The sequence below is a fragment of the Chrysochloris asiatica genome, unplaced genomic scaffold, assembly GCF_000296735.1.
Source record: "Chrysochloris asiatica unplaced genomic scaffold, ChrAsi1.0 scaffold00101, whole genome shotgun sequence".
In the NCBI taxonomy this organism is placed as follows: domain Eukaryota; kingdom Metazoa; phylum Chordata; class Mammalia; order Afrosoricida; family Chrysochloridae; genus Chrysochloris; species Chrysochloris asiatica.
This window is the reverse complement of record NW_006408619.1, coordinates 1145497-1159454: the sequence shown is the minus strand read 5'-3', so window position 1 is coordinate 1159454 and position 13958 is coordinate 1145497. Positions and strand designations below refer to the sequence as shown.

The window sequence follows — 13958 nt, the reverse complement described above, 5'->3', positions numbered from 1 at the left end:
GAGGCTTTCTACTCCCGTAAAGATTTACACCCTCGGAAACCCTGTACAGGGTCGCTATGGGTCGGAACCGACTCAACGGCACTTAACAACAACACTGCGCTGCTATAAAAACAGCACTCGTTCGTGCATCCAGTCACTGAACAGCTTCTATATGGTCTGCCGCCGTTGCCGCAGCCGCTGCCACCACCGCCGCTGGCCGGACTCGCCCGGAGCGCAGGGTGTCTGGCCCGCCGTGCGCCGCGCTGAGGCTCCAGCGCCCGCAGCCGCACCCTCCAGCCCGCTCTCCGCGCCGGCCCGCGCGGTCCCAGTGGGTGCCACCCGACCCCACCATGCAGCTGCAGTTTCGGAGCTGGATGCTGGCTGCGCTCACGCTGCTCGTGGTCTTTCTTATCTTCGCAGACATCTCCGAGATCGAAGAAGAAATCGGGTAAACAGCTGCGCCCCGACCCGGGCCGGCGGTGGTGGGATCACTCCCTCTGCCACCCTGGCACCCCGCCCCCGCTTTGTGTGGACCGCGCCCCCCTGTCGCTAAGCTGGAGAGCTGGTGGTCGATTTGGGTCGGGGGTGGAGGTGCAGGGGGCCCGGGACGGTTTGGAGAGCGTAGGGTAGGGGCGCGGCCGCCTTGGGGTGTCCCTGGGCGGGTGGCTTAGCTGTCCCCAGCTGGCTGGAGTAGGGGAGCGGACTCGTCCACCCTGCCCCCTTCCCTGGCGGGTCCACGCGCAGTGTCAGCGGGGTCCAGGGAGGGCGCCTGGGAGTGTCAGTGGCGGGCGGAGGGGCCGAGAGTGGAGGAGGCAGGAGTTTCTTTGTCTCCGGCTCGGCCGCTTTCACGCCTTGGCAAAGTGGGCAGGGGGCGTGCGGAGATCTCTGCGCAACGGAGGGGACCCCCAGACGGGAGCGGAAGGCGGGGGGTCTACACGGGCTCCCGGGAAGGGGGGGTTGTCCCCCACACAGAGACATGCACACGCGGCGCCCGCCTGCCCAGGAGCCCGGCGTTAGGGTGCGGGCTGGCACCGCTGGAGGCGGGGCGCGCGGGGCGGGGCTGAAACCCAGGTCCTCGGCTGCCTTAGGCTGCTCAGCCAACACTGACAGCCGAGTCTCCTGATCCCGACCCCGACCCGGAGACGTTTCAGGGAAGTACATACAGTTGCCCAGTCGGTTTTGATGTCCCTAGTGCAGTGTCTCGCCCTTATTTTTCTCCTGGTCTCTCCAAGGGGACCTCTTGCTGAAGCACCGCGGCACCCCGCGGCTACAAGTGTGGCAGGACCCTGTCGTGTTAAGGGTCTTCCAGAGCACCCTGTGGGGTATTGGAGGTAGAGGCTCTTACCCTGCTGGCCAGCCGTCCCTGTCCCGCAAGCTCGGCCTAGCCGGACTCCTTAGATGAGGCGCCACAGACAGCCATCAAAGGACAAGGGGTGGAGAGGCAGCCTGGGTTCTGAGGGTCTCTGAGGAGACCTCCTGACTCAGCCTATCCAGAAGGCAAGATCTCAGAATGTTCGAGTCCCTTCCTCTTTGGGTTCTTGCTAAACCAGGCTCCCCCAGGGAGCTCTCCAAGCGGCTCCTTTGTCCCATTTGCTATTTCACTCATTGTCACCGCAAGTTGAGTGGCCTTTATGGAAGATGCCAGTGCCAGGGCCCGAAAAACCCAGACCCAGGGCAGGAAACGCTCCTTGCTCTCCTGCCCATCTCCTCAACCCTAGACTCCGTCCCCTGAATATCTCTGCTCTTGAAGCAGGCTTCTCTCTGAAGCTACCCGCTCCCCATTGTCAGAAACTTGCTTTCCCCCAGAGCTGGAAAACTTTCCCAAATCCTGTGCAGTTCGTAGACAACTTGCCACTAGCTCCCACGCGGGGATGGAGAAGCATGCTACTTTCCTGTTTGCCTCAAAAAACGCAAGTAGGAATGGAAGTCAGGCAAGTTAAGTCTTGGGGTGATTGAGGAAGCCCCCAGGCTCACTGCTCCCCTCTCCCAGACATGGGTTGTGCCTGGTCTGGTCACTTGTTGGTGTTTGCTGATGAGATGGTGAAGGATTTGCAGCTGCCACGTGTTCTGCTGTAGCGCTGCATGTTAATATGCTGGACTGCATGGTCCCTCTGAACGGCAAGTTCAGGGGTTCAAGCTCACCAGTCACTCCTTGAAAACCCTATACAGGGTCTCTATGAGTCGGAACTGACTCGATGGCACTTAACAACAACACTGCGCTGCTATAAAAACAGCACTCGTTCGTGCATCCAGTCACTGAACAGCTTCTATATGCCAAGACTTTCCATTTTTAAAATGCAATCAGGAAATCACTTTGCTCATAAGGCTGTATTTTCCTGCCAAGTGCATTGTACATTAGCCTCCAATCCCCACATCAGGTTGTTCCAACAAGGTGGTGTCTAGGAATGAACTCCGAAGGATACCCAGTGTGTACCTTCCAGGGCTCTTCTGCTGTGGGTATGTCCCCTGGGGCTTGGTTTGGTTTGGAGTTCTTCTTATCCTGCTCCTGCCTTGTTGACTCTGTGGCAAATAGTCAAACCGGTCAAATGTGTTATTTTCTGTGACTTATTCCTTCAGTCAAGGAGCTCTGGTAGTGTTGTTGTTGTTGTTAAGTGCCATCGAGTCGGGTCCAACCCATAGTGACCCTGTACAGGGTTTCCGAGGATGTAAATCTTTACGGGAGTAGAAAGCCTCATCTTTCTCCCGCGGAGCGGCTGGTAGTTTCGAACCGCTGACCTTAAGGTTCGCAGCCCGATTCGTAACCACTACGCTACTGGTAGTGTAGTGGTTACAAATTGGGCTGCGAACTAACTGCAAGGTCAGCAGTTCAAAACTACCAGCTGTTCCATGGGAGAAAGATGAGGCTTTCTGTTCTTGTAAAGATTTACAGCCTCAGAAACCCTGTACAGGGTCTCTATGAGTCGGAACTGACTCCAAGGCACATAACAACAACAACATTCCTTCAATCTGGTACCCTTTGCTTGACCAATCCTGGCTCAGGCCTAAGACCCACCTCCAGACTGATGTGACAGCCCGGAACCAGAGTTCCTGTCCCACCTACAATCTGTCCCATACATATTTAACCCTGAGGAAGGGAGGCATGGAGAAACATGCTGGGGTTTGCTGTGTCTAGTGGGGGACAGCACGGGAATCGTGATGACCCTAATTTCAGCTTATACCATCACTTACTTAATTCTAGTCCCACCTCCACTTTGAACAGCTAGGGCTCAGCGTAGGTAAATGACTGGTACAGTAGACATTGAGGGGCACCAGCAACCGTGCCTTCCCAGAGACCATGGTTCGGTTATACCCACCCTGCCTCCCATTCCCCAGCTCGATCTTGGATTGCCTGCCAGTGTCACTGCCTGGGGAAAACGATGCTTCATGAAAGTATTGGAAGCAACAAGCAATGAGACCCTGTGATCTGGTAGAGAGAGAAGGGAGGAAGGAGAGAGCGAAAAAAAAAGATAAAAGGGAAGAAGGGAATCTCCCTTTGGGGTAAAGCTTCGTGAATGAAGGAAGAGATTACACATGCCTTGTCTGGAAGAGCAAAATCTGAGATTCCCTTTCCTAAAGCTCTGGATTTCCTCTTCTGTACAATGCGACCTTTGATGTGGTCTCAGTGGTCCTGTCCAACCAGAGCAATGATATATTATGTTTGTGAGGAGCAGGGTTTCTCACATCCAGGGGCTTTTTCTAAGAGATACAGGTCCCTTTTCCTGTTAAGTGATTCTTTTCAAAGTTCTGTTTCTCACTCAATGGCTTGAGCAAATGCCTCGCAGAGCAGAAAGATTTGTGGAAAGACAAATTCCCTGCAAAGCACCCACACAGTCCTTCCCGGCAGCCAAGCATAGCGTTCAGAGATTGAGTGGGGATCCTGGTAAGACAACCTCTGACCAACTCAGACAGCTGTCAGAGTGTGGGAGACCAAGTTTTAAATGAAAATATTCTGGGTGTCTGCTGGGCTTTCATCTGGACTGTTACCTTCAGGAGAGCACAGGGCGTGACTTTCCTGCCCAGACCCAGCACAGACTGCATTCAATCAACATTGTCCAGGAATTTCCCATCATGACCCCAGTGATGCTCATGTAGCATCCTTAGACAAGGCTGAGTCTCCTAGAGCCTTGGCACAGGAAGGGACCACAGGGCTATCCTTATCCAGACCTCTTTTTACTGAGTAGGGAGCTTTGCAGAAGGGTCCAGCACATTGGTTAAGAGCTTGACTCTGAGGCTGATAACCAAAAGCTCAGTAGTTCAAACCTACCAGCAGCATCATGGGAGAGAGATGTGACAATCTGCTTCCGTAAAAAGTCAAAATCAGCTCGGTGGCAAGAGGATGTTGTTTTAAGGAATTTTGAGCTGAGAAGCAACATCACTTATCCAAGGTCACATATCAGCTCTCCGAGGCTCCAGGGCTACATTATTGTTTGTTGTTAGGTGCTATCGAGTCGGTACCAACTCATAGAGACCTTACGCACAGCAGAACGAAACACTGCCCGATCCTGGGCCAACCTCACTACTGTCCTTGTCCTAAAATGAGACCCTCGAATTGTAAAGGTCCCTGGTAGTGCCAGGGAGTAAGCAGCGGACTGCTAACTCCAAGATCAGAGTTTCAAACCTAGCAGCTTCTCCACCATTGAAAGATGAGGCTGCCTGCCTCTGTAAAGATTTACTGTGTCAGAAACACGAAGAAGCAGTTTTTATTCTGCCTTATAAGGTCACAGGGGACCATGTGGTGCCATACAATAAGCACTGGACTACGAACTACAAAGTCTGTAGTCGGAGGTCACCAGCTACTCCTTAGGAGAAAGATGAGGTTTTCTGCTCCCGCAAAGATTTAAAGCCTCAGAAACTATAAACAGACTTTCTTTGAGTCGGAACCAACTTGACGGAACTTAATAACAACAACATAGGGTCACTATGAATTGAAATCAACTCTATGGCAGTGGGCTTGGGTTTGATTGAACCCTATTTAAAGGGGCGAGAAATAACCAGCAGTAATATCAATAGTAGTGTAGTGGTTACAAATCGGGCTGCTAACGTCAAGGTCGGCAGTTCGAAACTACCAGCTGCTCCATGGGAGAAAGATGAGGCTTTCTGCTCCTGTAAAGATTTACAGCCTTGGAAACCCTGTGCAGGGGTCACTGTGAGTCAGAACCAACTCCACAGTATTAACAATAATAGCAGTTGTCAGTGTGAGCATGAGGAAGATGGTGATCATTACCATTTATTGAGCATTTGTTATAAAGCAGTCCAAGTGCTGTAGATATTAACATATTTCACCCACATGACAACCCAGGGATTGGTTACCAACCAGTGACACGAAGACCTACCATGTGTTGAGCGCTGGGTACCAGACACGAATTGCTTTAAAACACTAGCTCACTGAATCCCTGCCAAACCCCCTTAGCTAGCTTTGTCTCCATTTATCAATGAGGAAGCACTGATAAAATGCTTAAAGAGCATAGAAATTTGTATCCTGTTAGGAATAAAGCAGGTGCTTGCTCCTAGTTCTGTGGGAGACCACAGAACATCACGCTAGCCTACCCTGCCTCTGAACTCTTTTTCCTCTATAGTATATTATGAGCTAAGTCTCTGGACTTGGCCACTCCAGCTCATTCCTAATGGTCTTCTTATAACGTTCCTTATCTCCTTAACCTTATAGCATGCTCTGGCCTCTGAAAACTGGAAACACACTTGAGGGCCTGTCTCTCCCAGATGCCACTCTGGTCTAGCCAGTTCAGTGTGGTGCTAAAACACACAATGGCTTAACCCTTGTCATGCCAGCAAAGCTCAGACTGCAATGGGCATGAACATGCTACATTCACAGGCAGGGCCTTGGGGTAAAGCTAAGGGGAGGCTCTCATTATGTTACAAACCTGGTTCTGGCGTCACTTGAAGAAGCCTTCGTTGCTTTGACATGCTATCTGAATTGGATATAATTAGACCTGGGGGAGGGGTGATATGAACAATATTTAATGAAGTTCACCTGTTAGAACTGATCTCAGACTTGTTAATCCACCTGCTAGAACGGATCTCGGACCTGTTAGAACCGATGCCAGCCAGTATACTATGGTCAGTAATCCTGGTGCATGCCAGCCAAACCTCGGGCCCTTTCTGGAAATGTGATATACAAAGATGGTTTTGATCGTTACCCAGGGATAGACCCATGGACAGAGGCAGTGGTTAAATGGTCACCTTTCATGCAAGAGACCTTCCTTTCAGTTCCTGGCCAATGCACCTCCTGCCCACCCAAGCTTCAGTAGAAGCTTGCATGATGCAATGATGCAGAGCAGGTTTTAGCAGAGCGTCCAGACTAAGACAGACTAGGAAGAAAGACCTGGTAATCGGCTTCCACAAATCAGCCAGTGAAAACCCCATGTATCACCAAGGTCCCATCCACAACTGATCACGGGGATGACAAATGATCGGGTAGTGTTTCCTTCCATTGTGCATGGGGTCACCATGAATTGGGGGCCTATTCAAAGACCACTAATAGCGACAACAAACTCGTGAGCAGGGAGCAGCCATTGCTGTCAATTGAGAGTGAGGGCTGGTGAACTTGTAAATCCAGGTGGACATGACAGAAAATGACCTTGAGCAGCCACGGCCCAGGCATTCTGTGAGGTGCATTCATGTTTGCTCTAGGTCATGTGACATTTTGAGGGGCAACACCTAACTCTTCTCCCCAGTCCTGGTGTACTTCACTGAAGTCTAAAATAGGAAGGATAAAAAAAGGAGAGAAGAGAGTTCTGACTTTAACTCACTTGCTCCAAGTCCTTGTTGCCAACTGTTCCTAACATCAAATTTAAATTGTAAATAGATATTCCTCTTAGAAACCAATTCGCTATTCTTTCCTTCTTGTAAAGCAAGGTTGCTAGGTTTTAAAATTGTTTAAGTTTCAAAAATTGGGACTGCTGTAAATTTTAAATTATAAATATTTCTCAGAGAGAATGAAATTCTATAAAGGTTCCCCAGTAGTTTTAGCATAGTATGTAAGACACTACGTAATCTGGCCCCTGCCTTCCTCTTGAGTTTCTTTATTTTCTGCTCCTTTCATAGCCTGGGATCTAGAAATTCTGAATTGCTCACCATTCCACAGAATGCACCATGGCTTTATACCACCATGCCTTTGCACATCTGTTCCTCGTTCTTTCATAGTTTGCCTGCCTTCATCCCTTTTGCCCCTGGCTGTTCTGCCAAGGTCTGGTGTCACCTGCTTTGCCGAGCACTCCCCTTCTCTGACAATCTGGGTTACTTTTTCCTCCTGTGTGTACCCTCAGCCCCCTGCCCTGCCAGCATCCTATGAAGATGGCTTAGTAATTGGGTTTTATTTACTCCTTGTCTCTCAGCCTTCGGTGCTGAGTAGATGGTTTAATATCTGAAGTCCATGTTCCTAAGTGGTGTAAACAGTTAATGTGCTTGGCTGCTAACCAAAGGTTAGAGGTTCAAGTCGACTTAGAGTCACCTCAGATTAAAGACCTAACGATATAATTTCAAAACTCAGTCACTGAAAACCCATGGAGCACAAATACACCTGGGTCACCATGTATCAAAATCCATTAAATGGCAGCTGGTTCTATGAAGCCCATGATTGAGTGGATGAACAAACTGTGAAACTTGACAAAAGTAGACTCGAAGGCTCTCTGCCCCCCATTAGTGTCCAGTCCATTCCTACTCATGGTGACTCAGTGTGTTACAGATCAGTACTGAGCGCCGTGGGGTTTTCTTGGCTGTCATCGGTTATGGAACGGATGGTCAGGACTTTCATTTGTGGCACTGCTGGGTTGCTGGTTGAACCGCCAACCTCTTGGTTAGTGGTTGAGCGTAACCTGTTAGCTCAGTTTGCCCACTACTCTTCCCAAATACCCAACAAGGAGAACACAGCACCATCTGACTGTGACATTACGCGTTGTTGTCTCAGAATGTTGAGGGCTATGCAATGGCAATGAAAACCCCTTTCTCATTTGTTAAAGCAAAGGAGCCAGCAGTGGACTTGCCCACTGCCAGTCAGATATAAAGCAAAGTTGCAGAGCCTGGCCAGCAGTCCCTCGTCAGCTGTACCCTGCCTGCAGAGGATATGTCTGCTCACTCTGTCTGCCTTTGTTGCCGTAAGGGCTTGCACACTAGAGCTAGAGCTAGAGCAGAGGAGGTACTTGGAGCCTGCTGTTAAACTCCAAGGCTGCTCACCTTAAAGGATGCCAGAAGTGGTGTTTGAGGCCTTGAGAGAACATGAAATGTGTGGGCAAATCAGTGCACATTCTTACAAAGCTTGTCTTTTTGCAACACTGCCACCAAAACCAACCTGGCGCTGCATATTAATGCTCTGGACTGCCACGTCATTTTGAACCGAAAGGTCAGTTGTTCAAGCTCACCAGCCGCTCCTTGGAAACCCTATACAGGGTTGCTATGGGTTGGAACCGACTCAGCGGCACTTAACAACAACAACGGAGTCCTGTCGTGGTGTTGTAGGATAATCAGTGGACTTGCTAACAGCAAGGTCAGTCATTCAAACCAGCCGCTCTTCAGAAACCCCATACAAGATTAATATGAGTCAGAACTGACTCGATGGCACTGACAATGTAAGTCAGAACTGATTCAGTGACAACCACCAAAACCAAACCAAATCCTCTGCTGTGAAGTCAAACTCCAGCCCTCGGCAGCCCTGTGTGCCACAGACTGATATTCCATAAGGTGGTGTCACCTGAGCTCTTTAGGGAAAATATTGTCAGCCCTTTCTTCCTTCAGATTATAGGACTAATGGGTGAATTTGAACCTCCAAGCTTTAGCCAAACCCACAAACACATTTGTTGCCTTTGAATCAATTCCAAATCATGTTGTTGTTGTTATGTGCCGTGGAGTCGGTTCTGACTCATAGCAACCCTGTACAGGGTTTCTGAGGCTGTAAATCCTTACGGGAGCAGAAAGTCTCATCTTTCTCCCGCGGAACAGCTGGTAGTTTCAAACTGCTGACCTTGCAGTTCGCAGCCCCATTCGTAACCACTACGCTACCAGAGCTCCTTCATAGTGACGCTATATAGGGTTTCCAATACTAAATCTTATTAGGAGCTGACAGCCTTATCTTTCTTCCTTCCATGGAGTGGCTGGTAGATTTGAACCACCAACCTTGTGGTGAGCAGTCCAATGCCTAACCCAAAGCACCATCAAGTGCAAAGCATTCGCAGCACCCAGGAACCTAAGCACTTCTTTTTGTTCTAAAACTGATCAAACCAGAGAACCTTGATGTGTTGGATGAAGACCTGCAGGGACCTGAGATAAACTCTTGAGCCTCAGTTCTCTCAGCTGTCTCAAGAAAAATGAGCTAAGAAGGACAGGTGGACACATACAGTGAGGATAACTGAGGAAGGGGCATGGCCAGTATGCTGGCGAGGGTGGGGACAGGGCCACCTCCTAGAGAGGTGTGCTGCCAGGCTCGCGGGTGCCATCTGAACCCCAGGAACCGTCCCCTGGGAGTCTGGGGCTTGCCTGCTGTCTCTTGGTACTGAGGCCTGTCTTTAAGTGTTGAAATTAGTCACACTTCTGGGTGGCAGCTGGGCTGGTTTTAAATTCTCCCCAGTCGCCTGCAATCCGTCATTCGGCTAGGAAGCCGCCCGGTGTCCTGATGGGACCTATTTGTCCTGGCGGCATTTTCTCAACTTCAGCTGTCACAGGCTTGGCGGTGGCAGGAAGAGAAGGCTCCAACTGGGGAGAGAGCAGTGGCCCCAACACAGTGTGTCTGTCTCACGTCGGCAGAAATCGGTCCACTCGCTGCCGCATCTTCCAAAATTTCCAGTACCCTGGAATTTGGATTTGCTCCTTCTGGAAACTCTGCATCCTGCCCTCTCTTCCTTTGGACTAATGGGAGGATTTGCCATGTGGGAGTGTGGGAGTTTCCCTAAGAAAGAGATCCTCTGTTGTCAGAGAGTCTCCTGACCACATTTGTGGTTTTGTTCAAGGAACATTGGAACCTTCAGCTCTACTTTCCGGCCCCTCTTTCAGGCTCAGGGATACAATTTCTCCTCTGCCTGGAGCCTTGTGGTGAGTGGTGGGGGTTGAAATGACCTCTGAATGAGTCAGTAGTTCCCCAGTGCTGCTCAGTGGGTGGGTGGTAATTCAAACGGAAAGAGGGGGAAACAAAAATCCCAATGTAACCACAACTATTGTGTTAGTTTCAAGTTACCAATTGTCATTGCTTGAGAAGAACTCACCTGTATTCGGAGATAATGTGCACTGTGGGGTAAACACCAGCCTACTGTCCAAGAGAAGTCCTGAGGTAGGATAAGCTCTTGACCGCAAAGTTGGTTTGAACTGCAAGATCGGTGGTTCAAACTCACTAGCCACTCCTCGAAAACCCTCTACAGGGTCACTATGAGTCAGAACCAACTGAACGACAATTAACCAAAAACACAAACCACAAAGTCAGCAGTTCAAACCCACCAGCCAGTCCAGGGAAGGAAGGTGAGACGTTCTACCTCCATTGAGATTCACCGACTCGTGAGCCCTCTACAGGGTACTGAGTCGGAGTGTGCTTGATGGCAGTGAGTTTGGGGTTTTGTTTTGTCTCTTCCTTTGGGGCATTAAGAGGTCGTTTCTTTATGAAAGTGATGGTAGATGGTAGTTGGTATGCTCAGTCTTGGTCAAAGAAGTTGGTAGCCCTATCCTAATCACAAGCCCTAAATTTCTGGAAATGTGACGAGTCCCTGAAATCTCTGAGATCTAGGACCTCAAGGGAAACTGAGGGCATCACTTCAGGAAACATTATAACTCTGCCCATGTTTGTTCATCCATGGAGGCAGATGTCAGCAGGGGGTAACAATAACAGCTAAGCCATTGTCTTTCAGGTTATCTGCTCAAATACTGCTCTAAGCACTCTAGCTGTATTAACACTTGCAGATCTCTCCAGAATCCTATGAGGTCTATGATAGTATTATCCCCATTTTACAGACGAGCAAACTGAGGCATAGTATCGTTAAATAACATCACCCAAGCCACACAGCTAGTAAATTTTGGATCTGGGGTTTGATCCCAGGCTGGTTGGCTCTATGGAACAGGGAGAACTGTCCATCAACGATGCACTAAATGATATCCAGTTAGAAAGTGTGCGTGCTCTTGTTTAGCGTAGTGGTTACGAATTGGGCTGCGAACCTTAAGGTCAGCGGTTCGAAACTACCAGACGCTCCGCGGGAGAAAGATGAGGCTTTCTACTCCCGTAAAGATTTACACCCTCGGAAACCCTGTACAGGGTCGCTATGGGTCGGAACCGACTCAACGGCACTTAACAACAACAACAACAACAATGTTGGAGACACAAAGGTCTGTGGGAGAGAGAAGACCAGACTGAGAGAGACCTTAGGGCTCAGCTTGTGAGGCTAGAGGGTGCTTGGACATGACAGCCCAACAGATGGATACATTTGGGGTCTGTCAGCTCCCACACATCTGATTGCAGAATGGAGGGAGAAGGCAGACGCTCTGATACCAACTTTTCCCAGCAGTTCCTTCACCCAGGTACCTCAGAAAGGCTCTGCAGCACAGCATTTGTTTGGCCATCTCATTGGAGAGAGTGAGAGAGATATGAACAGAGGGAAGTATGAAACAACATGAGCAGCCACTTTCTTTCTGGCTAATGGAATAATACATGGTTTAGTTTATTGACTGCTGGTTCCATGAGTGTTGATGGTTGATCCAAGCAAACTGCAGTCTCTGACAACTTCAACCTTCTCTCCACTAATCATAATGCTATTTACTGGTCCAGTGGTGAGGTTTTTTTTTGTTTTCTGTACATTGAGGTGCAACACATACTGAAGACTATGGTCTTTGGTGTTCATCAGTAACTAGTTTAAGTCCTCTTCACTTTCAGCAAGCAAGGTTGTACCAACTGCATATCACAGGTTGTTAATGAGTCTTCCTCCAATTCTGATGCCACATTCTTTGTTCTATAATCCAGTTTCTCAGATTATTTACTAACAATAAATTATAAAATAGCAATGAATTAGTTGGTAAGCTAACAATGAACTTAATTGTCAAGGAGCGTTTACTTTGAGTATTGTGCTCTTTGAAAGCATTATCTATATGTAATGAGATTGACAACAGCTACTCAAAAGGGTAGAGCGAAGCTTAGGAGGCATGGCATTCATGTGACTGGTAATGGAATAATTTGCAGAAAGGGTAGAGAGGATACTTGCACAACTTGAAGACTATGTATAGTGTCAGGAGTTATTCCTGCAGGAGATGTTGACTATATGTATGCTTTGCTATATAATTTCACCAAAAGAAACAAAGAAAGAAAGGGGAATAAGAACAAAAAGAGACTTGTAGCATACCGCCCCCCAATGGCTGTAGGTCCACACAGGCAGCATCACTACTGGGTATAATATTTCAGTGGGATGCTGAGGAAGGGGCAACAGCCGCTGGATTCTGTTCAACAAGGTGTGAGCTCTTGTCGTTAGGTCTTCCCAGCTCTCGTATCAAGAACAAGAATATTGATTGAGCTTGAAGGAGCAATTCCCAGTGTTAATTTACACCTTCTTTCTTGGTAGATACCAGCATAGCTTAGATCATGAAGGGAGAAGACTAAGGTGTGTGGGGAAAATGTACTGGTAAATTGATAGGGTGGTGAGCAGCAAAGCCCCTTCTGCTACACCCCCGAGATGCCCCAAAATTGAGAATTGATTTGAAGTGGCTTCCAAGTGTTGCCTAAACTATTTGTTGGTGGTGGTGAGTGCCATAGAGTCGGTTCCAACCCATAGTGACCCTGTATAGGGTTTCCAAGGAGCGGCTGGCGACTTGAACAACCGGCCCTTATAGTTCAAATGGCTTTGCAGTCTGGCACATTAACCCACAGCGCCACACCAGGACTCTGCCTAAACTATACCCTAATGAAAATGTTTCGCTTCCAAGAGAAACAGGGAGGACCCCGTGTAGCCATCTGGCCTGGGTAGGGAGCCTAGTTGGCCGGGTGTGCACATGGACACCCCTGTGCTGACAGTGGTCTTCCAAAGGCTCACTGACTGTTCAGCCTCTTTTTCCTTCCTCAGCCCTGCCACTCCTGCACATACACAAAGTTGAATTTGACCCAAGCTTCTTTGTGAGTTGCAGAGGTTTCTAGCAAGCAGGTGGCCCCAGGTGGATCCGAATAGAACATGCTCATAGGGTTTTCAGTGGTTGAGTTTGGGGAAGCAGAAAACCAGGCCTTTCTTCACAGGGGCTTCGGAGTGGACTCAAACCTCCACTCGCTGAATAGTAGCTGAACAGTTTAGCTGTGTTAACAGTTTAGCTATGTTAACAGTTTAGCTGTGTTAACAGTTTAGCATGTTAACAGTTTAGCTGTGTTAACTGTCTGCTATTAATAACTGATCTGTTGTTGTTAAACACCTTCAACTCGTTTCCAACTCACAGCGACCCTGTATAGGGTTTCTGAGGCTTTAAAACGTTTGCAGAAACAGAAAGCCTCATTTTGCTCTCGTGCAATGGCTGGTGGGCTTGAACTGCAGATCTTGTGGGTCACAGTGCAGTGCTTATCGTACAGACACACCTCGTTCCCAGTAAGTGACTGGTGGTGGTGGTGGTGGTTATGTGCCGTGGAGTCTGTTCGGACTCACAGGGACCCTGTGTAGGATTTCCAAGGCTATGAATCTGTAGTGGATCAGACAGCCGCATCTTTCTCTCAAGTAGCAGCTGGTAGCTTCGAACTGCTGACCTTGAGGTTAGCAGCCCAACTTGTAACTACTATGCTACCAGAGCTCCTGAATAACTGACCAGATAACTGACCAGATGAACGTAAAGATCTACTCTGTTGAAATAATTTCAGAATAGACATGTTCTTTATCTCCCCAAAAGGAACTCTGGTGGCACAGTGGGGTAAGCATTGGGCTGCTAACTGCAGGGTTGGTGGTTCAAACGCACTAGCCCCAACATTGTTTCCTCAACCTTTCTCTTCCTCAGTGCCCAGCCATCTGTTCTCCCGTCTCTGTCCCTGGAGC

The 13958-nt window shown here is 49.0% G+C and overlaps 1 protein-coding gene across 2 annotated transcripts in view; it reads left to right on the top strand.

The window, feature by feature from the left end:
• The first annotated feature begins 237 nt into the window (after positions 1-237).
• Positions 238-13958, top strand: part of ST8SIA2 (ST8 alpha-N-acetyl-neuraminide alpha-2,8-sialyltransferase 2) — a 75004-nt gene continuing 61283 nt past the window's right edge. The window contains exon 1 of one of the 2 annotated variants that reach the window (XM_006867110.1): positions 238-427. In XM_006867110.1, the coding sequence (XP_006867172.1) occupies positions 330-427 (98 nt within the window). In that variant the 5' untranslated portion in view covers positions 238-329. The remainder of the gene's footprint in view (positions 428-13958) is intronic. The other variant, XM_006867111.1, reaches the window with a different exon arrangement.